The 27,193-nt window shown below is 33.3% G+C and overlaps 1 protein-coding gene across 7 annotated transcripts in view; it reads right to left on the reverse strand.

The window, feature by feature from the left end:
- The window catches only part of LOC105475406 (piccolo presynaptic cytomatrix protein), a 406,277-nt gene that overhangs the window by 63,890 nt on the left and 315,194 nt on the right, over positions 1–27,193 (reverse strand). For 4 of the 7 annotated variants that reach the window (XM_071094749.1, XM_024790856.2, XM_011730622.3 and 1 more), the window contains 8 exons: positions 24,309–24,359; positions 21,043–21,167; positions 18,184–18,210; positions 10,403–10,496; positions 9,124–9,195; positions 6,775–6,955; positions 4,715–4,909; positions 3,338–3,520 (listed from right to left, as the gene is read on the reverse strand). In XM_071094749.1, coding sequence (XP_070950850.1) covers positions 3,338–3,520; positions 4,715–4,909; positions 6,775–6,955; positions 9,124–9,195; positions 10,403–10,496; positions 18,184–18,210; positions 21,043–21,167; positions 24,309–24,359 — 928 coding nt within the window. The remainder of the gene's footprint in view (positions 1–3,337; positions 3,521–4,714; positions 4,910–6,774; positions 6,956–9,123; positions 9,196–10,402; positions 10,497–18,183; positions 18,211–21,042; positions 21,168–24,308; positions 24,360–27,193) is intronic. The other 3 variants (XM_011730623.3, XM_071094748.1, XM_011730625.3) reach the window with 3 other exon arrangements.

Raw genomic sequence — 27,193 nt, forward strand, 5'->3', positions numbered from 1 at the left:
ATTTATCTTCTTACCTAATCTCTCCAACCTGTCCCAATGGTTCTTGTTTTATTGACCAGGGTAGAGGGATATTTCTCCTCATCCTGTATTGCCTGTTTCTAAATTTAAAACTCATACCTAAAATCTTAGTATCAAACAAAAATAGCTCAGGGTTTCCCAACTGTACTTAAATTTAATATAGTGGGTTTCAACTAAATAAATCTTCAAGGTTTTAGGAATGCTTCAGCTTGTTTTGGTCTTGATATAGTTTTCAAGCAAACCAACAAATAAAAAATCTTCTGAAATAGCAAGGCTTGTGTTCAACCAAACTAGCTAGCATGGGGAAAACAACAACAACCAAAAACATTTCCAGAGGTTTTTAACTACGGAGAGTTGTTTAGGCATCAGGATGGTTTTGCGCAATCTGTCTATACTTTCCCATCAGGTGTTTTAGTATGAAACTAAACCCCAGGGGGAAAGAAAAAATTCTTTTGACTTACTCCATAATTCTTGTTTGACCGGTATTTTATGCTAGCTCAAGCAGAAATCTGCTGAGAAGCTTACAAAAAATCTTTGAAAAGCTCTTTAGGGACAATTTTTGTCACTCTTGATAGAAATGCCTACAGATGGACCCACAGCCTTTTCTAATGGAGTCAGAAACATTGCCTAATGCCTCACTGGGCTTGCACAGTGGGAAGGCTTCCTTTTGCTAGGTTAAATCAACAATCTTTAGAAAGGAGGACCATGTAGATAGAGAGTATTAATTGAATTCCGCCATCATTTCTAGCTACCGCTAATCATTTGTAAGAACTTGAGAGAGAAGTCATAAGTGACTGTTCTTATTAAAATTAGGAGACTTTGATTTTAAAGGAGACAATGTATTCAAAAATTGTAACTCGAAAAGTCACAAGACAATGTTATATTTGTCAGTTCTGAAAATTTCTAGCTGTGTGTTCTTATACCAGCCAGCCTACCCCTCTGACTCTCTGATTGCTTACCCATAAAAAAACAAGTATAAGAATATTGAAATGACTATCTCATCCACTTAATGTGATAAAATGAGAAATGGATGACAAAACGCTCTGTACAACATGAAGAACTATTCAAATGCAGAGTATTATTTTCAGAATGCAGATGGGATTATATGAACTCCATTTTGAGGTTTGAAATGGGACACTTTTATCCCAACACTTACGATTATTATTAATAATTCTGCAGTTAGTGAACAGGAACTTGCAGGTTCTTTTTATATGTTTGTATCTCTGCCTAGTTTTTCTCTCTGCACTTTAAAGAATTTATATTGCATTTTATATAAATTTAACACTACAGTATGTTTGCTATGAAGTGTCTGGAAATATACATGGATCAATTATATTGGTATATTTATAATAGCAGAAAAATTATACTTTAGAAAATAAGGCTTTTTATTTATCATCTATTAGAACAAAATTAAACATGAAAGCATGCTGTGTTATCTAGTTTTCCTTTTGATTACGATTTTAATAAAGAGTGACTTCTAAGTCAATCACAAGACTAAATGTATGAGAATATCTATTAGAGCACTATTCAAAAAAAGGGATTAAAACACTTTAATATAAATTTTAAGGACTATGTCTAGGAAGAAAATCATATAAAATGTTATGTAGAAACACTTAAGTCACAATAATTAAAAATAAGGTGTGAAATAAGGGAAGTGTTTGATTACTGTGGCATTTATAATTAAAAGAATATTTCAAGTAATAACGTGAATAACATGAAGAAATCAAGTGAACTTATTTGATGGAAGAAAAGGTGAGAGGTGGAATTTTAAAAATGAAAGTTTTAGTAAGGCTAACAAGAAAAAAGAAATTATGCTTTGGTGATAATCTATAAACTGGGCTGAGTAACACATATTCAGAATTATCCTAATGTTTAAGCTGATTGTTTCCTTAATTACCTAATTTAGGAAACACCTCAGTGGTTTACCTCTGTAATGAGACATATGTCTTACATTGCCACCACATATATAATTAATTGGGAGAAGGACATATGAAATGTTTTTAATTTTATGAGAATAAAAAGAATGCAACAGGAAAGTATAAGGCTTGATTTTAATTTTGTGCCAAATATGGACTCATAAAATCAAATATTTTAGGGCTGAGAAGTACTGAAGGGGACAAATACTAGTATCCTATTTTTTTAAAAAATTATTTTAATATGTGCTTTTGAATTAAATTTGAAGATAATTGTATAATCACCCTAGCTTCATTCTTTGTCACTGGCAGTGGCACTCTTTCTTGGGGGAAAATTCTAGAAATGTTGGGGTTAGGTTACAGATGGGTGTACATGTGCTTTCGTTTCTGAACACAGCTATGAGTTCAAGGTTAGCCACTTCTCCAAAGCAATGGAATTTACCTTCCTCTATCCAGGAACCTGAGAAGATTGCAAAGTAGATCAGACGTGGGAGACAGAAATAGCAGAAATGTTGCCTAGGGTAGCCCAATCCCATTATTTATTTACATTTTAATGTAATCTCTGATGCTTTTATTTGGTGACAATTTTCCATCTATCTTACAGTGTTTCCAAGATGGAACTTTGTCCTGCTCTCAAATGTCCAATCATTACAGCTGTCACTAGCAATGAAGCAGTAATTAAAATCTACTGCAACGAAATCAAATGAGAAAACAAAACTGACACATTCATTTTAAGCTGCATCATATAACAATGGCTCAGAACCCAGTAGTTTATGAATGAAATAAAGATACTTTATTTATTACACAGGCACTTGGAGATTCACATGCCCAACACATCTGATACACTTAACAACTATGGAAACACGAGTGGAAAATGTCTGTTTGTAGGATCAAGAGAGAACTTTCACCATGTAAAGGTAAATGAATGCATTAACAATTTTTCCTTTACTTTCCTCTAAGAATTTTCAAAATCCACTAAATTTTTAAAAGTTACACTTGAAATAATAGGCAACAAAAACTGATCCACATTCCAACTGGTAGGCTAACTTGAACTGTGAGCAATTTAAACTTTTATCACAATGAAACATATTTATAGTCATGCTTGAACAGATTAGGTTAGTAGCATGCATTCCATTCTGCAATATGAATATTGTTAATCTATTTCCCAACCAAAGTCAAAAGATGCCCAGTGCATAGAAAAATACAAATCACTGTAGTCAATATATTACGGGACTGGTCTTGGGACTTACATGGTGATGATGAAGTCCTGAAATGCCATGCCCACAAAAGCACATTAAAAAGTGGATAAACATATTTTATCAGACAATCTCTAAAAATTAAAGAGGAGAGCTTTAAATTTGGGGGATGTTCTTGCTGTGTGCTTTGAACAGGGCCTTTCTGCTCACCTCCTTCTGGCTTGACTGGTCCATCAGACATCACCTTCCTGAGGGCTAGCTGGCTTTGGTCTTGGTTGCCATTGGCTGGTGGAGGCAGATTATCAGACTGAGTTCTTTGAATGGGGAGGACTCCTGCTATGCTGTGTCTGTGCTGCTTCCTGGCATGATTAGACTGACCGCTTTTATGTGCTGCTGTGGCAGTGTGGGTGAAATGGAAACCCAGAGTATGTATCCTCAGATGGAACCAGCTTAAATGTTATTCATGCAAACAGAAGTGCTCTTTTGCTGTATTTAAATAAGTTGTGTTTTCAAATGCCAAAATGACACCACATGCACAGCATTAAAGGGGTTTAAAACTGGCTGTTTCTTTGGAAATGATGACTAGGGAGATGCAGAGAACAACGATCTATCTCCATTGCCTGGCTAATGCCTTTTAGAAGTAACAGGGCACCTACATTTGTGAAATATTTGCACTTATTTTTATATAATTATATCAATTGACTAAATTTTCACAAATGAAATGAAAATACAGCAGTTAAGATAGGTCAATTGTTATATTTTGCTTGACTTATAGCTACCAGACATAGTACATTTTGATTTCCAATGGTTAGAAAAAAAATCTGTAAAATCTGTCATCGCATACAAAATGTGATCCAACAGAATGGACCCAATTGTGCTCCTCAATGAAGTTGCATTGCCTCATGACATGTGCTTATATATATATTAATTTAATGTAGTTTTTTGAGAATATAAGAAATAAGATTTTCTTCACAGACTTTTCAAGACTACAAATTTTTGCACATGGAAAGTTACCATATTTCACAAGCATAATTTATTAGTGTTTTAAAGCACTGTCTTGAAATGGCTTTTCCTCCAAGGTTCTAGAAGTTGACTGTTGGTTGCATTATCTTCTGCCTAGACTTTTTGAGTGTTTTCAGACACAAGAATCTAATTGTGAATCTGCTCTAAATACTTATATGAGTGCACTTTTTTATTTTTTGGTATAAGGTCTGAAAAACTGGCAGCCACTTGTGCTTATAATTTCTGTATTCTAAAAGATATTTAAGCGCAAACAAAAAGGACACACAACATTGCTTTGCCTCCAAACATCACAGACACTGTATCAAATGCTATGAGCCAGGTTGGATGGATGGTGTAAACAAAGGAGAAACAGCCAGTTTTATTTCAGTCTATGTAAATAAAAAAAATCTAAATAAGAAAGAGCATATTAATGTATTGATATCGTTCTTACACAGACGAAGGGACAGAGAACAGGGTGAGCAGAGGATGTTGAAAACTGAAAGCAAACAGGAAAGGACAGCAGGAAAGAAAGGCAACAGATGAACATTAAGCTGCCATGCTGAGGAATTTATTTGCGTCTTTTACTTGGTTGAATGCGGAGTTGTTGCACGGCAGCTTCGGCAGCAGCTATGGCAGCCCCTGCATCTTCCAGGTGGGTCTGAGTGACGCTGGTTTTGCTTTGACTGCGAGATGGTCCATGAGAACGGAGATGGCCTTCTGATGATGATTTTGAGCTACCAGGACTACTATGGGATTTCTCAATGGTGGGAACCTGCATGTCTGGTCACAAAAGGGTAAAACATGAGTTAAAGTTGTTCCAGCACTCCTCCTGTCAAGCTTAGTCTACACATAATTTGAAACTGTCTAAACTTTTATGTTAATTCTGGGTCTTATATGATTCATTTATGCAACTGGTCATCATAGAGAACTGTGATTAAACATCTGGGAAACAATTTGGGGGAGGAAAGGCAAAAGGATGATAGCAATGAGAAGAGATAACTTTGAAAAAAGAAATACATTCTGACTAGCTTCTAGTAATAAATATGTTAACTTCTAGTTTCAACAAGCACCTCTGCTAATTCCAGTACAGGTCAGGTAGGAGACGGTACACAGGAGGAGTTTTAAGTAAAAACAGGATGAAGGATGTAAGTCACTAGGACATATTAAATGTGGAGATTGTAGAATCATGCCTCAAACCATTGTAGAGAATGTATGGATCACATATTTCCTAAGGCAGTCATAGAAAGAGATCTTTATACTAATGATCTTGCAGAATGTTAAGCAAGATAGAGTTGAGATGGCTAAGTAGAACCCATAAATGATCTATAAAACTCATTAATAAATAATCTACAGCACTCGTAGTCAGTGGTTTATGATACCAACTCAGTGGCCTACTGGACATGGACTCACTTTCTCATCTCCTAGAACACTTGCATTTATGATTCAGAGAATCTCATGTACAAAGAACCACTTTTCAATTTGATGGACTTTCCTAGAAAAGGTGACAAGGAAGTAATATTCAAGTCCAATATAAAAATTATATTTAATACTTATAAATAGTTCAGTATATGTAGGTAAGGTACCACACGTTTTATCCCACAGAGGCAGTAACTCAGTTTATGATGAGGATTAATGTTGTGTTGTAGGACAGCTGGTAATGAACCTCTCAAAGGAAAAGCTCATTTGAATGAGAGTGCTGTGCATATTTGCATATTGTCAAACCCAATGTATGGCACTGTTATTTAAAAAATAATTTATTAAAAAATTAGCTTGAGGCCGGGCGCGGTGGCTCAAGCCTGTAATCCCAGCACTTTGGGAGGCCGAGGTGGGCGGATCACAAGGTCAGGAGATCGAGACCACAGTGAAACCCCGTCTCTACTAAAAATACAAAAAATTAGCCGGGCGCGGTGGCGGGCGCCTGTAGTCCCAGCTACTCAGGAGGCTGAGGCAGGAGAATGGCGTGAACCCAGGAGGCGGAGCTTGCAGTGAGCCGAGATCGCGCCACTGCACTCCAGCCTGGGCAACAGCGTGAGACTCCGTCTCAAAAAAAAAAAAAAAAAAATTAGCTTGAGTTCAACATTTAGGAAAGACTTAAGTAAATTTCAGCATACCAATTGTTTTGATGACAAGGGAAAATATTCTTTGTATGATAAATAAAAAGTAGCATGCAAAATTATATTTATTGGGTAAGACAATATTTATGGACAACCAGAGATTCAACAAGTAGAAGGATTATACCTTAATGGTAATGATGATTATGTCTAGTCAATGAACCAGTAGGGATTTTTCTATTATCTTTATGAAATACCCAAATGCATTTTCTGAAATCATGTTATCATGGATTTTGAGGTGGAATAGACCAAACAGCTCATATAGTCCAACCTCCTCCATTTTACATGTTGGAAAATGGACAGTTAGAGAAGTGAAGATTACAAAGTCCTACACCTAAGTATGGATGATGATCTGAGAATAAAGCCCATTTCTCCTGACTCCACATCCATCACTCTTTGCATGACATTATATTAAGTATTTTCCAGTCATGTCTAGTCTATTAGTATATGTTAAATGTACAAACATTTACACTAAGAAGATACAGACTGAACAAATAGACACAAAGCTTTTTCTGCTTAAAAAGTATTTCCTACCCTTTGATGGGTCAGGGAAGATACCATGGCTTCTGCTTTTGATAACAGATGGCTTTGGGGACTGCTGGCTGCTCTGACTGGAATGCGACTTGCCATGATCAATGCTTTCAGTCTGTTCTTTGAGAGGATACCACCTTGGAGTGTTATCGAGGTGAGATGTGCTAGATAAATCAATCAATACCTGAAAAAAAGTGTAACAAATCAATGACATTTAGGGACTAAAGTACATTTAATTCATTACTTTTTCTATGTTCTAAAATTTATTAAAGGATATAAACCAAGGAATACAGTATAACTTTTGAGGATGATGATTCTTTCTTCTTCATTTTTCTTTACCAATGATACTGGAAACAATGTCTTTTACATACTAGATGCTTAATAAATGTTTGCTTGAACTGAACTGTATAAAATTTTTGACTATTAAATAAATTATTTGGATATGATGTTAAAAGGGTCACAAGTCAATCTGTTCATAAAACAAAACTTCTTTTTGTTGTAAGAACTCATTTTAATCTTAACGGTGAAACCCCGTCTCTGCTAAAAAAACAAAAACAAAAAAAATTAGCCGAGCGTGGTGGCTGGTGCCTGTAGTCCCAGCTACAAGGGAGGCTGAGGCAGGACAATGGCGTGAACCTGGGAGGTGGAGCTTGCAGTGAGCTGAGATCGCGCCACCACACTTCAGCCCAGGCAACACAGCGAGACTCCGTCTCAGAAAAGAAAAAAAAAAAAGAACTCATAACTCATTCTAATCTTAAACTGGACTAGCAACCTTGAAAAATGTTTGATTTTAGTCACAAAAGAGACAAACTGGAAAAGAATGAGAAAGTTGCAATTATAAATTTATTTATTCTATTTTAAAACACACTTTAGTTCACATTTGAAATAGGGATATGACTAACACATTTCGTCGTGGTTTAATTGGCAACTGTTTTTTTCTTAGTACATTGGTGCATTTTGCAGTTGCTGACATCTTAGATATGATGAGCTAAAAAGAAATGAAAACCAGACCAATGGATATATGCTTTAGGCTCATGTAAACATAAGACCATAAATTAGAGGGACTTCAATAAGTCACTTTTTTGAGACGTAAAGTCAGACATAATACTAATCTAGAGTACTCTTGCCTAAGATCAAGATTCGTCCAAGTGGCTAGAGCTGGATGGAGCTGGAAGGTAAGGGTCAAATGCTCCGGTTTTGGTGAAAAGAGAGGTGCAAAGTCTTAACAACCAAACAAGGCCTCATTATCACCTTGATTACACAACCGTTTTATATAATCACTATCAAAAGGATATCATATTTTGTAGGTTTTGGAGATTATTTTTAATATTCTTTCATAACTTCTACCCTAAGCAGAACACTAAACAATATGTGTGTATATATATTATATATACTATATATGTATAGTATATATATGTATAGTATATATACATTGTATATATAATGTGTACATAAACATATATACACTATACATACAATTGTATACACTGTATAGTATACAGACACATATACATTGTATGTATATACACATTATGTATACAATGTATAATATATGTATATACAATGTATAATATATGTGTATATACAACATATATAATCTACATTATACAATGTGTACATATCTACATTATACATATAATGTTCCTATGTATAAACAATGTATGTATTATGTTCATATCTATAAACAATGTATATATATCTATACATGTGTGTATATATATAATAGATTAAAAAATCACAAGATTTGTTCACTCTACCAATTTCATGATTAGGTTATTTATTTACTTTTAAATTTTTACAAGTACATAGTAAGTGTATGTATTTATGGGGTATATGAGATATTCTGACACAGGCACACAATTAGGTTATTTTGATTCCTTGATGTTAATGTAAAAATTGTTTTTATTGTTTTCTCCTACTTGTAGTTTTGCTTCTTAAAATGTTTTCAGCAATTTTTCTCAGGAAACTTAATTATAAATAACAATGCAATATATCACATCGAATCAATTAAAGAACGTGTAAATGCATTTTGAAAAGTCCAGGCCATTTTATAATATGATAAATTTATTACTTCAAATCTCATTTGGACTCACAGTATGATTGCATATCTTCCTATTGAAACAAAATTTCATCTTAGAAATTAATTATAAAGTATATCAAGTGATAGAGTGAAAATCATTTCTTGAGTTGGTATTAATCTACTCAAAGAGTAAATCAGGAAATAAATTCTATCTGCCAAAAGATTTTATGCAGAAATGGCTATCTTACAAACTTCAGAAATATGCTTTGCATCATGCTTTAATTGGTGGTTTACCATAGCAGCAAATAAGGGAAAGGAAGTCAGAGGCTTACCTCCCCAAGGAAGTCGTTGGATGAAAATCTATCATAATCCCAAACTGTCACCTCCAGTGTTTTCTTCTTGAGCTATATAGTTCAAATAGAAACCTAATTAACCTATCTTTCCATCATACATTTTCATTATACATATACAGTAGACATATTTATTTTTATTTCCTTAAACTCCTTCCATTTATGTGAAAATACTTAAAATTTTACCAAAAACTATGTAGTTTAAATATATTAAATATTACATAAAATTTGAATGATTTTGCACTCTAGTGTTTGATCATATGGAACATTATTTTGTGAATAAAATGATAATTCTTATTTATTGTATCCCCACCTCATTTTCAAAAATAGAAATCAGAATTTATAAGTACTCTAAATATAAGAAATTCATAGATTGTAAAAACGTCTAGTATTATATAGATGAAGTATTTGGATTAGATGCTTCAGCAATTTCTAAAAAACTCAGTAGCATTGTCTTATTTCTGCAGGTGAGTTTATTTTAAATTCACAAACCCAGATTATAATTTATATCAAGCTTTGTTTTTGTAATCAAATTAATCTACTAGAAGACAAATTAAGAACCTCATTTTGAAAGACAGTTCACTTGTAAATTGGTTTATATGGGAACTGTCTTTGCAGTCTTCTCTCTGAATTCAACTTTATACATTTCAGTTATTGTCTGTTACTCAAGCAAAGTTATAAAAATGCAGATTTTCAGAAGCACATTAGTGTAATTTTGTCTACAGTTACTTATCTGTGGTGATAACCCTTTATACTAGTCATCATTTTGTGTTCTTCTATAGAGTTTAGCACCACAGTGCCAGATTCTTAGGAGGCCTCAATTTAGCAAAGAGATGAGATTCTAAAATATTGTCTGGTGCAGTAATACAGTTCTATGCATTGAATCTTATTTTTTCTGTATACTGTGTATGAAAGTCAAAATATAGCCAGTTGGAAAATATATTTCCCTCTCAAATTTGATAACTGTGGCTTAGTCTATTAAAAATTTTAAATTCTGAAATAATCAATGGAAAATATTCCACTAGTTTTCTTATTTTATTTGTTTATGTTTTGGCTGCTCTGTCAAAATGTGCACATTTACTTTCACCCTATGTTTAAACGTCACTCATTTTTTTCCCATTGTCTACATTTCTTACATGTATTTTACTCAACTTTTTCTGTTTGATTGGCAAAATGTATATAGATCCAATTTTTGAATAATTGTGCTATCGCTGTACTTATATTAGCCTAATTCTGTCACCTAGAAATAATCTTTACATACCTGTTCCATGGAAATACTTTTATAAATTACTGTTTGATTCCACTCAGGATTAAGACTTTTCTGGACATATTTAGTCCTTCTCTTGTACTCAGCACTGAATTGGGAGAAAAGAAAGAGTTATCTTGATTATTCACCTTAGTTGATGGCTTCACAGTTAAACTAAAGGACATGCAGACTATTCAAGATATTTTATTTCAAATCACTATATAATTATCTCATCATCCTCATGTCTTAAACCCTGAATGCACAGTGACAACTTAAAAATATGTTGGATGCTTGTAGTTTTCTTTGCCCTAAAGATTTTTTTTTAAAAGAAATGCTTGTAGGTGTTCTAACTATACTATAATTTAGAAATCTTACTCTTTCCTGAACATAGGAGGTAATTATATGAACTAAATGGTAACATCAATGTTATTGCCCGATAAACAGTAATTTGGTGTTTAACTTTCCTATAGTTTTGCATGTATGGAAAAGCAAAACTAAAACATTGTAATGACTGTACTGATTGAGAAAAAGATGAAGAATGGCTGTTGCTGTGGCTGAGATTCCATAAACACTTGTTATCTGATATTTAAAGTATATTTACCAACACTCTTGGTAAAGTATATTTAATGCAGTTATAAAGCAATTTTAATTAAATATAAATTTTTGGTTTATGTCAATATGTTATTTTACAATTGATGAACCAAATAAAATCTTTCCTCAATTATTATAACTTGGGACATTTGCATTAATCCTTGACTTTCCATTTCCTCTGAGCACCAATTAGAAGCTTATATGCTACACATTTAAAAACAACTTAATTTTCAAAGCATATCCTAATTAAGTCTGGCAGAACATGTATAGCTGTCACCAACTGATGGGGTTGAAATTAGATTACTGTCATTTGCTATTACCAAACGGTGCCCACACAGACAAGGCCTTTCTCTAACTCTCACTGCTTTTTTTCTGCATTTTCTGCCTAAGTTATGTCTCACGTTCTAAATAATACTTCATCTCTGGTGGACACTAGAGTCCTGTAAACCAACCTCTTTGTCTGGGAGTCTTTACATATGTCTGGACTTCACAAGTTGCCTTTCCTAAAAGGGGCTGGATCCTGTCCCTTGTAATCTGTAGTTCTATTCCAAACTATTGTCAAACTAACTCTTGCTACATTCCTGGTCTCAAATACTGCCATATCCTGGATGCCTGGAAATTTTCCCCAGCCACTAATTTACCTACACATTCTAGAGAAAGCTATTGAGAATCAAACTCCAGGTCACCACTTACTTTTAAAGATGGGCCTACAGGCAAGTACTTTCCCTGTCTCTCTGATTTTATTTTCTTACCAGTCAGATACAAAGGAAGTAATTCTTAACATTGACTGCATAATGGGATCACCTGAGTTCTGGTGGTGGGAGGTGGGTCAGTCAACCCTTCACCCACTTCCCTCTTAACCCTGCTTACACCCCGAAGGAAAGTCTGATGTAATTAGTCTGGGATGAGGCTTGAATATTAGGATTTTTGAAGGCTCCGAGGTGAATCTAATGTGTAGCCAAGATTAAGAAGCACCGAGTTGGTGTTTCATAACACTTCACAAGTCAGCCATTGTGAGCTGAATCCAATTGAAATAAAGCAGTGTTCCTCCCACTTCAACCAATTTGAATGTACACAATTTGACAGTTGTCACTCAAGATAAATTACAAACAATTTTAGGGAAATATAGAGACAATGATTTAAAGAAAGAGGAGCTCTCATAGACTGTGGATAGGAAGTTTCTATATAGACTTTTTAGATAAATTTGTCAATATCTGGTGAAGTTTAAGTTTATATACCCAAACATCCAAATATTCAATTTCTACTAATTCCACTTCTACCATAAATTCTCCTACCTGTGAACAAGAAATTTGTTCAAGAATATTAATTGTAACATTATTTCAATAGTAAGCCAATAGAAGAAAGAATAAATACATTTTGATATATTCATTTCAATGAAATAGTAAGTGGCACCGAAAATCAATTAAATAAATCTTAAAAGCCTCCATATATCAAGATAGATATATCTTGAAAAAAGTTTTGATCAAACACTTAATATAGTATGGTATAATGGTACAAAGATAAAATCATGTGAAATACGATTACACATCATATATACATGTATATTTGACATACATATATTAATATTGTAAGAAAACTTGTAAATTATGAAAATTAAATTCAATTTAGTGAGTTTTTTTGATGGACAGGGAAGTGATTTCAGAGAGCCTCCGGGTATTATCTTTTATTTTAAAACATCTAAAACAAATATAGCGAAATCTTGAGATCTGACAAAATTGGAGAGCAAGCACACAGATATTTGTTAGGGTATTTTCTATAATTTTTAGTAAACTTGAAATATTTCATAATGAAAAATTCAAAAATTTTTAGTAAGATACGTTGCTTTAAATTTAGTTTTGGATTCTTTTTTGATGGTAACATAGAATTAATGACTTAATTTGATGGCGATAGAATTCGTGTCTACAAAAAAGTGTCTACACAGAAATAATACATAGAAATTAATACATAGAAAGAGTTAATAACTTTGATAGTGACATAGAGAGAATTTGTGACTACTTTTCAGTTAATAGTAAACGTGGATTGCTACTTGAGAATCATGGCTATTCTCCTATGTGAATATACACAGGAAACAAACACATGGTAGTATGAGTTTTAAAGCCTCTGTTTGTTTTGGACTTACTTACCAATGTGGTGAGGTTATGGAAACCGTATTAAGATTTATCTAATATACTGAACAGTAATGAAATTATGCTTTTTAAGTTCTAAAAAATATGCAATTTGTTTAACAAGATGGGAATTAATACCAAATGCAAACCCACGTACTATCACTAAAGTTCTGGGTCTGCCAATATATATTAAAATAGTCTGCAGTAGTATTGAAGTATCTTTGAAGGGATTTATCAGTCCCTATCTTTTCTTAATCCATACATGTGAATAATTGTTATTCAAATTGTTCAAATCCACATTTAGTCTTTGTTTTCACTTATACACCTAGCAAAAATTATTGAATGCCAACTCCGTATCAGGAATTGTACATCTCTATCAACTAAAAAACCCTTGTATTGTATTGACATATGAGTATGTATTTAATTCATGCATGAAAAGCATTTTTAAAAGCAAGCATATTAAAATCATAACTAACATTTATTAAATGCCTATTCTTTCCTCTGGTAAAGTTCTAAGTGCTTTTCATGTATTAACTCATGTAATACTCATATTAACCCCATTTTACAGGTATTACTTCTTATTCCATTTTATAGGCGAGAAAACTTGAAGCTCGGAAAAATTAAGGCATATTGTCAAAGTTACATAGTTATTAACTGGTAGGACCAGGATTCAAACATAGTTAATTTGATTTTTTGCTCTTAAATAAATGTTATATGAACTCAGTTGATTAGGCCCATCATAAAATGTGACATCCATCTATTTTCTTAATTGCAGGCTTCACTACCTGAAGTATCGAGTTTGTCTTCTTTATAATCTAAAATTCTCCATCTCAATTTAAATATATAATTTTTATACATATAATATAAATTATGTATAATGTGTACACACACATTACAAACATTATGAGCAAGTTAGGCCATCTTTGGAGTTGCCTAGGGAAATCCTGAACAGTACATCCTAAGCGAGTGTTGTGGAACAATTAGGCCTACTTATTATAAATACTGATAAATACCTGATGTTTGACCATATACATTTAGAAATAACCTAAACTGATTGGACAAAAGTTAAAATGTTCATTTTAATAGACTACCTTAATCATAGTAATGAGTTTGATTCTCCAATTCTCTACAGACCTAAAACATCCATTGCCTTTAGAATTAATGAAAGTAAAAACAGCTTGCTCCTAAACACCAATGAAAGCCTTTGCAGTATTTTTTGCACTTGCATTTCCTGACACACAGAGCTGGTCACACGAAGCCATTCTTCAATAACACTTGTTTTATAACTACCATGCTCTGATCATATCGTACACAATTTCAATGAACTGTGTTGCCACTTAACACAATTTAAAACTCTACACAAAATAGTCGTATCAAAATCTGTGGATTTACAAGTTGAAGGTAGGCAGGTAAACAGGGGGATTCTTGAATGTGAGCATAAAGTCAAGCTGAGAAATAAGTGGAGTTCATCCTCCCTTTCCTTTCTTGTCTAGTAAACACACTATATTCTCTTGAGGGAAGATTACATTAATGATTTAACATTAGGGAAATTAGGACAATTATATCTAATAATCAAAGAAGTTTATTAATAAGGGAAAATAAAAAGGTCAATACATAAAGATGGGACATGGTGCTTATCAAAAAATATCTAAAACTTCACCCCCTTGAAGTTTTGCCTTGTTTGTTTGTTTATTTATTTTTTTGAGATGGAGTCTGGCTCTGTCACCCAGGCTGGAGTGCAGTGGCGCAATCTGGGCTCACTGCAAGCTCCGCCTCCCGGGTTCACACCATTCTCCTGCCTCAGCCTCAGTAGCAGGGACTACAGGTGCCTGCCACCACCCCCGGCTAATTTTTTTTATTTTTTTATTTTTTTATTTTTAGTAGAGACGGGGTTTCACCGTGTTAGCCAGGATGGTCTCCATCTCCTGACCCCGTGATCTGCCCTCCTCAGGCTCCCAAAGTACTGGTGGTTTATTTTTTTATTTGTTTTTATTGGCTATTTTGTCGTGCATAGGTATATCTACTTTTAAGGCTGTCTGAAAAAGTATTTGAAATTCAATTATTCTACTCAAGACCAGCAGGAAAACAGTTTCCATGTACATATTTTTTAATTTCAAAAGAAAAATTGAGAAAAGATAATGAAATTTGAAGGCTTCTTTGGTGTATCTACTTTTATAAAATAATCTAAAACATTGAAGGTATTCATTTCTAATGTTTTATCTGGTTTTCCTTTACTAAACTTACTACACACACACACACACACACACACACACACACACACACACGTTTTTCAAAATTACTCCTCTGAGGTTGCTTCTCTTAATTTAGAAAAAGTACAACCTGTATCCCATTTTGTAAGCTCTGTTTAATGGTGTAATGGTGTGCTTATTGTCTATCATTTTATTTTCCTCTTTGTTCTCTGATGGCAGAGACTATGGCTACATTGTCAATTGTAACCCCTGCACCTGGCACAGTGTCTGACACATAGTCTGTGCTAAGTAAATGTTCAGTGATCCTTAGAACATGCTTGTATATTGTTTTCCTTTAAAATCTATTGAAGTAAAATACGTTTTGGACATCATATTGTAAATATACACAACACCTGTACCTGCCTTCCATAGGTCCCAGAGGAAATGGTTTGATAGGCTACCAATGCTGTTTAGAGAAAGGTTCAGCCAGGAACTGGGCTTCCAGATATAATGATAGCTAAAAATAATTATTACATTCATAACAAAATCTCAGTAATGAGAAAATATTTTCACTTTGCTCAACAGTGTGATGAGAGAAAATCAGAACGAGGCCCTTCATGTATGCTCATTTCCATTTCTTAATTATCCAAGAGAAAGTATTGAGTTCATGCATGACCCAGACTTTTTCCTTGTCATTCTCTCACCTTATCTTGCCTGACATTTGGCCCTTCAGAGTTTGAGTATATTGATCAGAAGGTGGGAAGAAGAAAATAAAGAAGACAAGGAAACTAGATCAGTGTAATTTTTAACTAGTTAACAGGACTTCATTTTTAATTTAAGAATGAAAGATGTATTACATTTTATTATTAAAGAAAGTTGTTTAATTTTCTACATAGTATTTTTAAATAATTCAGTAGCTCAAGCATTCTGTAACTTTTTGTTGCAGAGATAACTAACCATTGGTTACATAAAATGTATGATACACGTTCCTAGCAATAATAATAACAACTACCATTGATTGAAAGCTTATTATGTTCCAGACATTATGCTTATCACTTTTGATGTATTTATTTCATGTATTTCACAGAAAGCCTGCGAAGGGAGCTGTTATTATTCCTATTTTGCAGAAGAGAAAAATAGTTTTAGAGAAATCTTACAGCTTCTAAGTGACAGGGCTAAAATTCAAACGCAAGTTCTTAAGGACCTCACTCATTGGCTTCTATAGTCTAACTTACAATGTCAGTACCTTGTCAATATAATTCCCTCTTACACTGACAATTCTCAAAGACATGGTGAAAGTGATTTCTAAATGAAAGACAAGAGAGTAGCTTCTAGATCTTTTAAACAGTTATCTAAGACATGCCATTATTTATAATTTATAAAATATTCTCTCTTTTCTAAGTTAAATACAATCTCTATTATTCTGATAATTTCCCCCAAGTTTCTATATATAAAAGATAGGGAGATTCTGAATAATGTGATTAATAATATCTGTTCTAAAAATAATACTATTTCTTTGAAACAAAACTAATTTTGCATATCAGCCTGAGAGACCTGGATTGTGTTCTGTGATGAGAGAACCAGCCATAACGAGGAATCTACACAGTGTCGATTACATTGTTTGCCACAATTATGTGGCTGCAAGGAAACAAAAAGTTTCTGGGCAATAGCAAGGCTGTGGTAACTAATCCTGTTGTTTGAAATATTTACATATTTATGCTTTTAAAAATCAGAAATAGCCTCATTTGGGAAACAGTTCATTAGTAGTAAATGTGTGAAATTTTAATGTCATAGACAAAAACGAATGCTGTACCATTAATAATCTGGGTGAGATTAAAATCCTCATCACCCTATTGCTACAGATCTTACATGATTTGCCTTTCCAACTAAATGACACATTTAATTTGTAATGCAATGAGAGATGTGCAAAATAATGCTTTTGGCTATGTACTAAGAAATTGCCTTAGTTGACAGTGTTATGATGCAACTTGTTATGAGCTGCATTAGAAAACACTCCTACTATTGGGAACAAAGGAAGATTATCTTATTGCCAATATACTACAGCAAGCCAATTATGGCATTCTACATTGCACAGCAGAAATTTTGTGGGGCAGAAGTTATAAAGGCATGAAAATGTTTCAACATTAGGTTCAAGTGAGGGACCAAGTTCAAACACCTATTTTCTTTTTTTTTTTTCTTTGAGACAGAGTCTCACTCTGTCGCCCAGGCTGAAGTGCAGTGGCACGATCTCAGCTCACTGCAAGCTCCACCTCCCAGGTTCATGTATTTTCCTGCCTCAGTCTCCTGGGTAGCTGGGACTACAGGCACCTGCCAACACGCCCCCAGCTAATGATGGGGTTTCACCGTGTTAGCCAGGATGGTCTCAATTTCCTGACCTCATGATCCGCCCACCTCGGCCTCCCAAAGTCCTGGGATTACAGTCATGAGTCACCACACCTGATGGGATACACACCTGCACTGGACAACCGGAAGATCCATTAATTACTTTTGAAAAGTGACTATATTTTTATTTCAATAGAAGACTCAAGAGAACTCATGATTATTATGTGAGAAGCTAAATGAGTTTTAGTGAATAGATTATAAATGAGACTTTAGTTATGTCTAATTTCATGGTAATAATATATTTTATTCATCGTTTCTGTGTTTTTGATATTTTCTACTTTTCTGTGTTCTATTGCACACATCTGCTAAAGCTATTTAGAAATATGCTCAGAACAATTTGTTGTAGTGCTGATTCAATAGACACAAACATGTAGAAAAATACAAGTTACAGCCCATGTTGAAGTGCAAGTGAATGTACATAAAAATGCAAAAAGCATAACTCAAGGCATAACAGCATAGCTTGACACTGAAAGAGAAACAACTCTACCTTGCATTCTGGACAACCATGACTTGACTGCATTGATTCCAAGAGCGAGAGTGAAGGGTAAAACAGGAAAGTAGAAAAGATAGGAAGAAAATAGTTAGGAACAGAAATAAGAAAGAAAATATGAAAATAATAACTAGAAGAGCTATTCCATAACATATAAATGACATGAGGCAGAAAATAATGCTAGAATTACAGTGAAAATAATACCTTGCAAGTGTAATACATTCCAAGGCCTCTGCTTGTCTAATAATTAGGAGTGTAATTGAAAGCAAGACCTAGGAATTGAATAGGAGCAGCTTATTAGCTGCCTTTGAGTCAAACCTCACCAAGTAGGGATGTTTTATTTGTCAAACCACAGGAGGATAGCTTTAGGTGGGGTGTTTGTTCTCCATTTCACCATGGTTCCCACCATTCCTTGTTGCTCACCCCAGAATGGACTGACAGATTTGTGTTACCTGCCTGTCCTTCATGATTCTTTAAGTTTGTAACATTCTACTTGACACATATCCTGTAATAAATAAAAGGTAGGTACTCTGTATTCCAGGATATCATTAGAGAATATAGAATATAAACAACAATGCTTTATCTTCATTCTTTCATTTACAAATGCTAATTACAGACAAATCCTTGGCAGTGATTTCCCCTTGTATCATAATATTGTCATAAATAACAATGAAGGTCTAATGACTCAAATCAAACATCAAACGCAGAATGAAGTTATCAGTTTGTTGTTATTCTTTTTTTTTTTTTTTTGAGATGAGTCTCGCTATGTCTCCCAGACTGGAGTGCAGTGGCGTGATCTCGGCTCACTGCAAGTTCCACCTCTCGGGTTCATGCCATTCTCCTGCCTCAGCCTCCCGAGAAGCTGGGACTACAGATGCCCACCACCACGCCCGGCTAATTTTTTGTATTTTTGGTAGAGACAGGGTTTCACCATGTTAGCCAGGATGGTCTCGATCTCCTGACCTCGTGATCCACCCGCCTCGGCCTCCCAAAGTGCTGGGATTACAGGCGTGAGCCACCACGCCCGGCCTTGTTGTTATTCTTAAACTATAAAAGATATTGCCAAATTATAGTTACAACTACTATATATAGATATAAATGAATGAACATAAAACAAAAACTACCTTTTCCTGTACTGTGTGACTACTGGTAATCTCTACATAAAATTATTGGTTTTTCAAAATGTTCAATAGAGTAAAACTAGAGCAACCATACCAACAATTCCAAGTTTTTAAAATAAAATTATTGAGAAGGATGAAATTAAAAGCTGTGAACTAACTTTGACATAGCACCTGGCAATTTAAAAATTATTTTCTGAGTATTATCTAATTTGGTTCTCCTGACAAGCTAAACATGATGATTCTGCCTACCTTGGCTCTCAGGGTTGACAAGAATACTGAATTTCAAAGAAATTGGTGATCTGCCTGTGGTGATATAAATACTAAGCAGCAGACTGAAGTTCAGCGTATAGCTCTAATTTGGATCTTCTTTAAACAAACCCACTACAGTCAAAGAATACACTTCACATAATTAAAATGCTTTTAAATTTGCCAGAGATTATTTTATGTCCTAGAAAATAGTCTATTTTGGTGAATGCTCCATGTGTACTTGAAGGGAATATGTAATTTGCTATTGACGGGTAGTATATTCTGTAAATATCAATTAGATCATCAAATCAACTAGGAAAATATTATGAGGCAACCAAACAATTATTTGAACAATTTAAATATGTGTTTATACAAGGTATTAAGGTTATTTTTAAATGAGTTTTATTTTTCAGAAATATATACTAAAATATTTGCAGAAATAATTATAATAGCTGAGATTTACTTCTAAATAATCTAGATTAAGGGAGTGTATGAGGAAAAATGAAACGTGATTGATCACTAAGTGATAACTGTTGAGGTTGCGTGATGGGTACATGGTGGGTCAAATTATTCCTTCTACTTGTGTGCCACAGTGGAAAATTTCCAAGTTAAAGGGAAAATTCAAATGTCACTCCACAAATTAAAAGGAAAATGAAAAGAAAATAAAACCAGTTTCTTTAAATTACCAACTCAAAATTCTTTTTATTTTACCTCCATTTGTTGATCTTACGTTTCCATCTTGCTAATTTGGCTGATATGAATTGTTCAAGTGAAGGATAATAATTTGTAGGGTTCAAATCAGTGTTTCAAAACCATACTTGAGTACTGACTTATATACCAGATCACAGCAATTTGCCTTATGTGAGAGTTAAATATCTCCAAAGAACACTTGACTATATCAACAATTTATGCATCACACAAGAGACTCAAAGAGATATTTTTTATTTATTTACCAAAGTCAATACTTCTAATACTACTTTGTGTTATTTTATAATTTTTAAATCAGTGATTTGGAAATATGCTATAAATAAGGATACATCAGGGAACCCTTTAATCAACACTAACATATTGGGAAATACACATGTCCTATAAAAATAAACAGTAACTTGTGAGTCCTTGAATATCGATTTCTCAGATAAATTTGGGATGGTAAGCCAATTCTTTAACTTTGACACAAATAATTCCTTAAATGATTTCATAGTGAATCTGATAGTTCATCACAGGAGTGATTTCCAGAATTGAAAGGCTGATTTGCTCTGTTGGAGGCTGGTTTCATTTTGATCACTGTTCTTCTAGAACCCTGTAAGGCTTAATTATAAGTTTTTAATTCCACCTTATTTACTAATTGGAAATAAATAAATATGATGTGTGGAGGAAAGTAAGGAAAAGATAATAAAGTCAATTAAAATGAGGTGCTGAAATTAAAGAATAGAAAACACTATACTATTGTTTTAAAACATGAGATGAAATACTTCTTCATTTTACTTACCCTCTCCCTGGAAGAAGGTACACTTTCACAAAAGGGTCAGAATAACCATTGTTGTCTCGAGGAACAAGATTTCTTGCTTGGAGAATATGTATTATGAGATTTCCAAGATCATAGTTAATTTGAAGCTTTAGGAGACAGAAAAATATTCCATAAGTTTTTTAAAGCATGTTATACATTATCATTCAATATTTACTAATATGTTTTTAAGAAAATTCTTGTAAGAAGCATCAACTTTCATTTTCATTTTATTTGAAGCCAAACAGACCAGTTAGTGTCTAATTTAATTGAGAGCTCCCAGGCATATTTTAATTCCTAGCAAACATGCTGTTCATTCTTTCCACGGTGAAAAGGCCTGGCCTGTTTAAAGTTTATTTAGAAGGAAAATCATATATTAGAATGCTGGTTATATTTTTTAATTAAATTGCTACTCTTAGGAAAATAGTAAATGTTGTTAATGTTTATTAACAACAATTTCCAGAATTTTCAAAGAAATTAACTAATTGGTAAGTTATTATAAAGTATTATTTGCATTTTGCCAAATAATTAGCAGCGGGGTGGAACTGTTATTTAAAGATAAAGCTGTCGGCACTGAAATGTAAGAATATTTAAGAATACACAGATTACTACCTCTTTTTTATGTTACATTATCTGATATTAAACCTATGGATACCTTTCGGTACCAGCTTTCCTAATAGAGTGAGATACTAGAATAATCTTTTTTTCTTTTAATTTTAGAAGCTGAAGAAGAGGCATTGTTTTATAGATGCTTACTGGCTGTTGCACAATTGTGGCTGAATACTAAAAGACATAATTCAAACAAATATTTGAGAAAACTGCATAATTCAAAATAATTGAGTTAAGCATTTTTTTCCTTTTACAATTGAAAGACTCTTTTGGCATCATTTAGAATAAACCTTAATTCTGTTTGATGTTACTTTTGTTTATTAAATAATAGAGGGGAAGGGATACATATTTCAAGGGCAAATCCATATAGAAAAATACTACTTTTAAAATAATCCATATAAAACAGACATGCTGCATTTATATTTAAAATAGGATAACTCAGATGAGTCATACTTTCCTGTAAAACTTCATAATGAAAATAAATCCTCATTTTAGCATAATTTTGATCTTATTATGTTTCCTGTCAGAAAATACATCTTCAATTGCTTATCTCCATCCAGAAAAGACTAGAGTCCCTGACCGTAATAAAAGCACAGTGAAAAAGAAAGCAAAGTACCATTAAAGAAGAGGAGAAATGGGGAGTTTAGAACTGTATGCTATAATCTGGCACGGAAATACAGAATATAAAATAACCTGTAATTAATACCACTGAAATTTCAAACAGCTTCCAGATCTTTAGTTAAAGAGAAACACTTCCCCATTCTCTCCTTTCTCTGCCAGCCTTAGAATCCTCTTTTAAATGATGAAGCACTCAAACCATTTCTTATTTAAATGAAAACTTGCAGGCCACCCGAAGAGAGTGCTTTTTAAAATTTGCTCTGTATGGCCTTAGGAAACATCTAGAGTTGCTCAGGGTCAGCTTTGAGAGAGAATGGAATGCCCCAGCAATCTTCAATCACAGTGACTCCAGTGCAGACAGATTTGTGGTTTGGGTGTCTACATAAGGTTTCATTAGAAATGAGCCTTTGCTAAAAGAAAATAATAATAATTAATAATAATAATAAAAAAATAATAATAAATTGAAATCACTGCCTTAAGAAAATATCACCCAAATTAAGAAGAAATAATAGCAGGGTAAATTTCAACTACAAAATTACATCTTACTCCTTAAGGGAAAGCAAAATAAAATTAGAACAAACAACAACAATAAAAACAAAAAAAAAGTCCAAAAGAAATACTAGTTCAAGGACAGAAGTTTCAAAATAGTAGGAAAGAGAAAGAAGGCTATTAAGAATCAGAAATTCTAGCATTTTCTTTGCTGCTTGTGAAACGAAGAAAGATGAGGTCAGTGAAAAATAGGCTTTCTGGAAGTTGGAAATAGCAGAGAAACAGCCAGATCGGGAGGACAGAGGTCATCAGGGTAGTTCTGTTAGTTTGTTCTTAGTAACGTGTCAACCTTCTGCACATTTTCTCCATTTCCACACTCATACTCCACTTTTGCTTTGTAGTGGGTTCCTGGATAATCACTTAATTGGTTTCTTTGCCTCAATGTCCTTCCCTTTATAATATTTCTTGTAGGTCACTGCCATATGAATTTTTATTACACATTCTTTTTGAATAGTCTCTCTCTTACTCCAAAATAGAGATCATGGTATATTACATAGTGGCTAACATTCTTAGGATTATGTTCAAGGTTCTTTTTAATTTAGTATTAACCTATTTCTCAAAGCTGATTCTTCAACCATTACTCTCAGACAACAGTACCTTTAATTGTACTGTTTCTTATCCTAGGAATATAATCTCCCTTTCTTTATGCTTATCTTCAAATTAATTCAAGTTTCTGTTATCCTTTGTGAAGTCTTTTGTGAAAATTTCCTCTAGAATGTATTAGAGATGCAGCTAAGACTTACTCTTTCATCTGGAACATACTATTTTCAATTAGTTACTATTTCGTAGTGTTAATTCTTTCTATATACTATTTCTTATTCACTCTAAATTACTTTTTGGTATCACCTAAGGTGCAGGTTTTAAAGTTTTGTTTTTTTTTTTTTTTTAAGATGACCCACAATTAGAAATATATGAATATCAAAACACACAGAGAGAATTTTAAAAGATGATGATCTTTTTATTTTTATATATTTTTCTTTATCTACTTTTATGTTATTTTTCTGATGAAAATTTATTAAACTAATTTTATAAATTACAAAGCAGTTATGACTCATGGTATGAAAAATACTTCTCTACAAGAACTATTCAGCAATTTTTAAAGCAATTTTTGATTAAAAGAAGAAAAAATCCAGTAGACTTATGAAACTCTTAAAGAGGAAACTTCAAATTTCCAGGAGAATCTGTTATGTTTAAAATACATTAGACAAATATAAAGGAACTGAGGCACAAAACATGTTGACACTGCTAAGATACCAGGCAGATTTCAAAGTATAGAAATACATAGCTATGATTGGAATTCATAAAACATATATTTGTATTAATATACTATTCTATAAAATTGCATTTTTCCTTTACAGTTCTGTATATGTTACAGAATAAGAAAAATCCTAACAGTGTGTTTACAATTTCAATAAACCAGTGGCAGAAGAACCAAAAAAGGTTATATAATGGCTACTTTTTAAAAAACTTCATACCTGAATTTCTCCCGTAATTGGATGAGAGACAACCTTTGTTGCATCGGTAGGCTGTAATATTAAAGAACACATATTGCATTAATAGATACATTAATCACAGAATTTATCATTTCGGCTTTCTTCTGAAATTAGTTTCTATTTGGTCAGAGCAACTGCTTGGAAAATATATTTTATCCATTTGGCTGCTTCAGAATAATGGTGTCTACTTACGGTTCTCAATACACATTTAATTTTATAGATGCATAAATCTGTTTTTCATTTTGGTAAGCCTGCTTTGAAGCTGTAATTTTATACCAGCAGTATTTTCAATTACTTAAGAAAATGAACACTTTAGGTTTAAAGCACTTAATTAAGTATTTACAGGTTTTAAAGATCTATACAGTAATGTTTAAAATACATTTATCAAGTAAAAGACTGGTTTAATACAAGAACTGCTGAGGAGCACAGAAGGTAGAAAAGTCCTTCTTTTACTTCTTTGCTTAATGCTCAGCACCTCCCAGCTCCCTTCCAGAGTGAATCACCCACTCAATCACTTTCTCTATAAACATTCCAAAGAAATTTTTATAGAACTAGTAAAAACAATCCTAAAATTCATTTAGAGCCACAAAAGACCCTAATAGCCAAAGCAATTTTGAGCTAAAAGAACAAAACCAGAGGAATTATGCTACTTGACTTCAAAATCCACCACAAAGCTATAGTAATCAAAGCAGCATGGTATGGCATAAAAGCAGACAGACATATGGAATGGAACACAATAGATAACCCCCAAATAAACACATTCATTTACAGTCAATTGACTTTCAACAAAGATGTTAAGAAACACATAATGGGCAAAGGATAGTCTCTCTAATAAATGGTACCGGGAAAACTGGACATCCCACATGCAGAGCAATTAAAATTGGACCCTTATCTCACACCATGTACAAGAATCATCTCAAAATAGATTAAAGATTTAAATATAAGACCTGAAAATTTAAAATTATTAGAGAGAAACATAAGGGAAAAGCTCTATGACATTGGTCTGAGAAAAGATTTTTTGGACATGACTCCAAAAGCACAGGCAACAAAAGCAAAAATAAAAAATAGAAGTATAACAAACTAAAAAGCTTTTGCATAGCCAATCAGCAGCTGATTGTTTCAATTAACAGAGTGAAGAGACAACCTACAGAATGTGAGGAAATATTTGCAAACCATACATCTGACAGGGTGTTAATATCCAAAATATACAAGAAAGTCAAACTACTCAACAGCAGGAAAACAAATAACCTGAATTAAAAATGTGCAGAGATTTGGAATAGACATTTCTCAGAAGAAGACATACGAATGACTAAGAGGTATATAAAAAATCAACAACATTAATCATCAGAGAAATACAAATTAAAGCTATAATGAGATATTAACTCACCCCAGTCAAAGTGACTGTTATCCAAAAGAAAAAAGATAGTGAGTGATGGTGAGAATGTACAGAAAGGGAACGCTTGCACACTGTTGTTGGGATTGTAAATTGATATATCCATAATGGAAAACAGTATGGAGGTTCCTCAAAAAAATTAAAAATCGAGCTACCATATGATCCAGCAATCTCACCGCTGAGCATATATGCAAAGGAAATGAGATCAGCACGTCAGAGATACCAACAATCTCAGGTTCACTGCAGCATTATTCACAATAGCCAAGATATAATACCAACCTAAGTGTCTATCAATTGATTATGAGGTAAAGAAAATGTGTTATATATACACAACAGAATACTATTTAGCCTTAAAAAACAAGGAAGTCCTGTCATTTGTAACAAGATGGATAAACCTGAAGGACATTACGTTAAGTGGACTAATTCATGCACAGAGAGATAAATGCCACATTATCTCACTCATATGTGGAATCTAACAAAATTGAACTTATAGAAGCATAGAGAAGAATGGTAGTTACCAGGGGCTAAGAGAAAAGGAAAGATTGGAATGATGGTCAAAGGGTACAAACTACTCTTAGGGGGGAAGTTAAAAGCTCTGTTATACAACATGGTGACTACAGTTAATAGTAAATGTATTATATTGTTGAAAATTGTGAAGAGAGTAGATTTAAAAAAAATTTTTTTTTAAGCCAAATACTTCAGAGGAATGAAGAGTAGATTTAAAGTGTTTGGACCACAAAAAATAAGTGAGGTAATCCATGTTAATTAGCTCAACGTAATGCAGCCATTCCACAACGTATTCATGTTCTTTTTGGTTTTTTTTTCCAGACAGTCTCACTCTGTCCCCTGGGCTAGAGTGCAGTGGTGTGATCTCTGCTCACTGCAACTCCATGTCCCATGTTCAAGTGATTCTCCCACCTCAGCCTCCTGAGTAGCTGGGACAACAGGCATGAGCCACCACACCTGGCTAATTTTTGTATTTTTTGGTGGAGATGGGGTTTCACTGTGTTGGTTAGGGTGGTCTCGAACTCCTGGTCTCAAATGCTCTGCCTGCCTTGGCCTCCCAAAATGCTGGGATTACAGGCATGAGCCAGCATGCCCGGCCACAATGTGTACATATTTTAAAACCTCATGCTGTACAGTATAAACATATACGAGTTTCATTTGTTAATTAAAAATAATTTAAAATTTAAAAATATAAGCAATATTGTATGAGACGGTTAATTGCTTAATTTAAAAAGAAGTTGTTTTCAAATATGTTCAAATTATATTTTTATAACATAGAAACATCTACAAAACAGAATTTAGTATTAATTATGTTGGTATTTTAGTTGGCTAGTTTATGAATTATTTTTAAATGATTATCAAAATAGAGCCTCTATAAGGTAATTATTCAAAATTAGCACATAATTGCTTGTGGTAAAATGTAGTTGTGTTAAAATTTATTTCAAAATTTAGTCTAACTGCCCTTGAA

This window comes from Macaca nemestrina, chromosome 4, assembly GCF_043159975.1.
Source record: "Macaca nemestrina isolate mMacNem1 chromosome 4, mMacNem.hap1, whole genome shotgun sequence".
Classification (NCBI taxonomy): domain Eukaryota; kingdom Metazoa; phylum Chordata; class Mammalia; order Primates; family Cercopithecidae; genus Macaca; species Macaca nemestrina.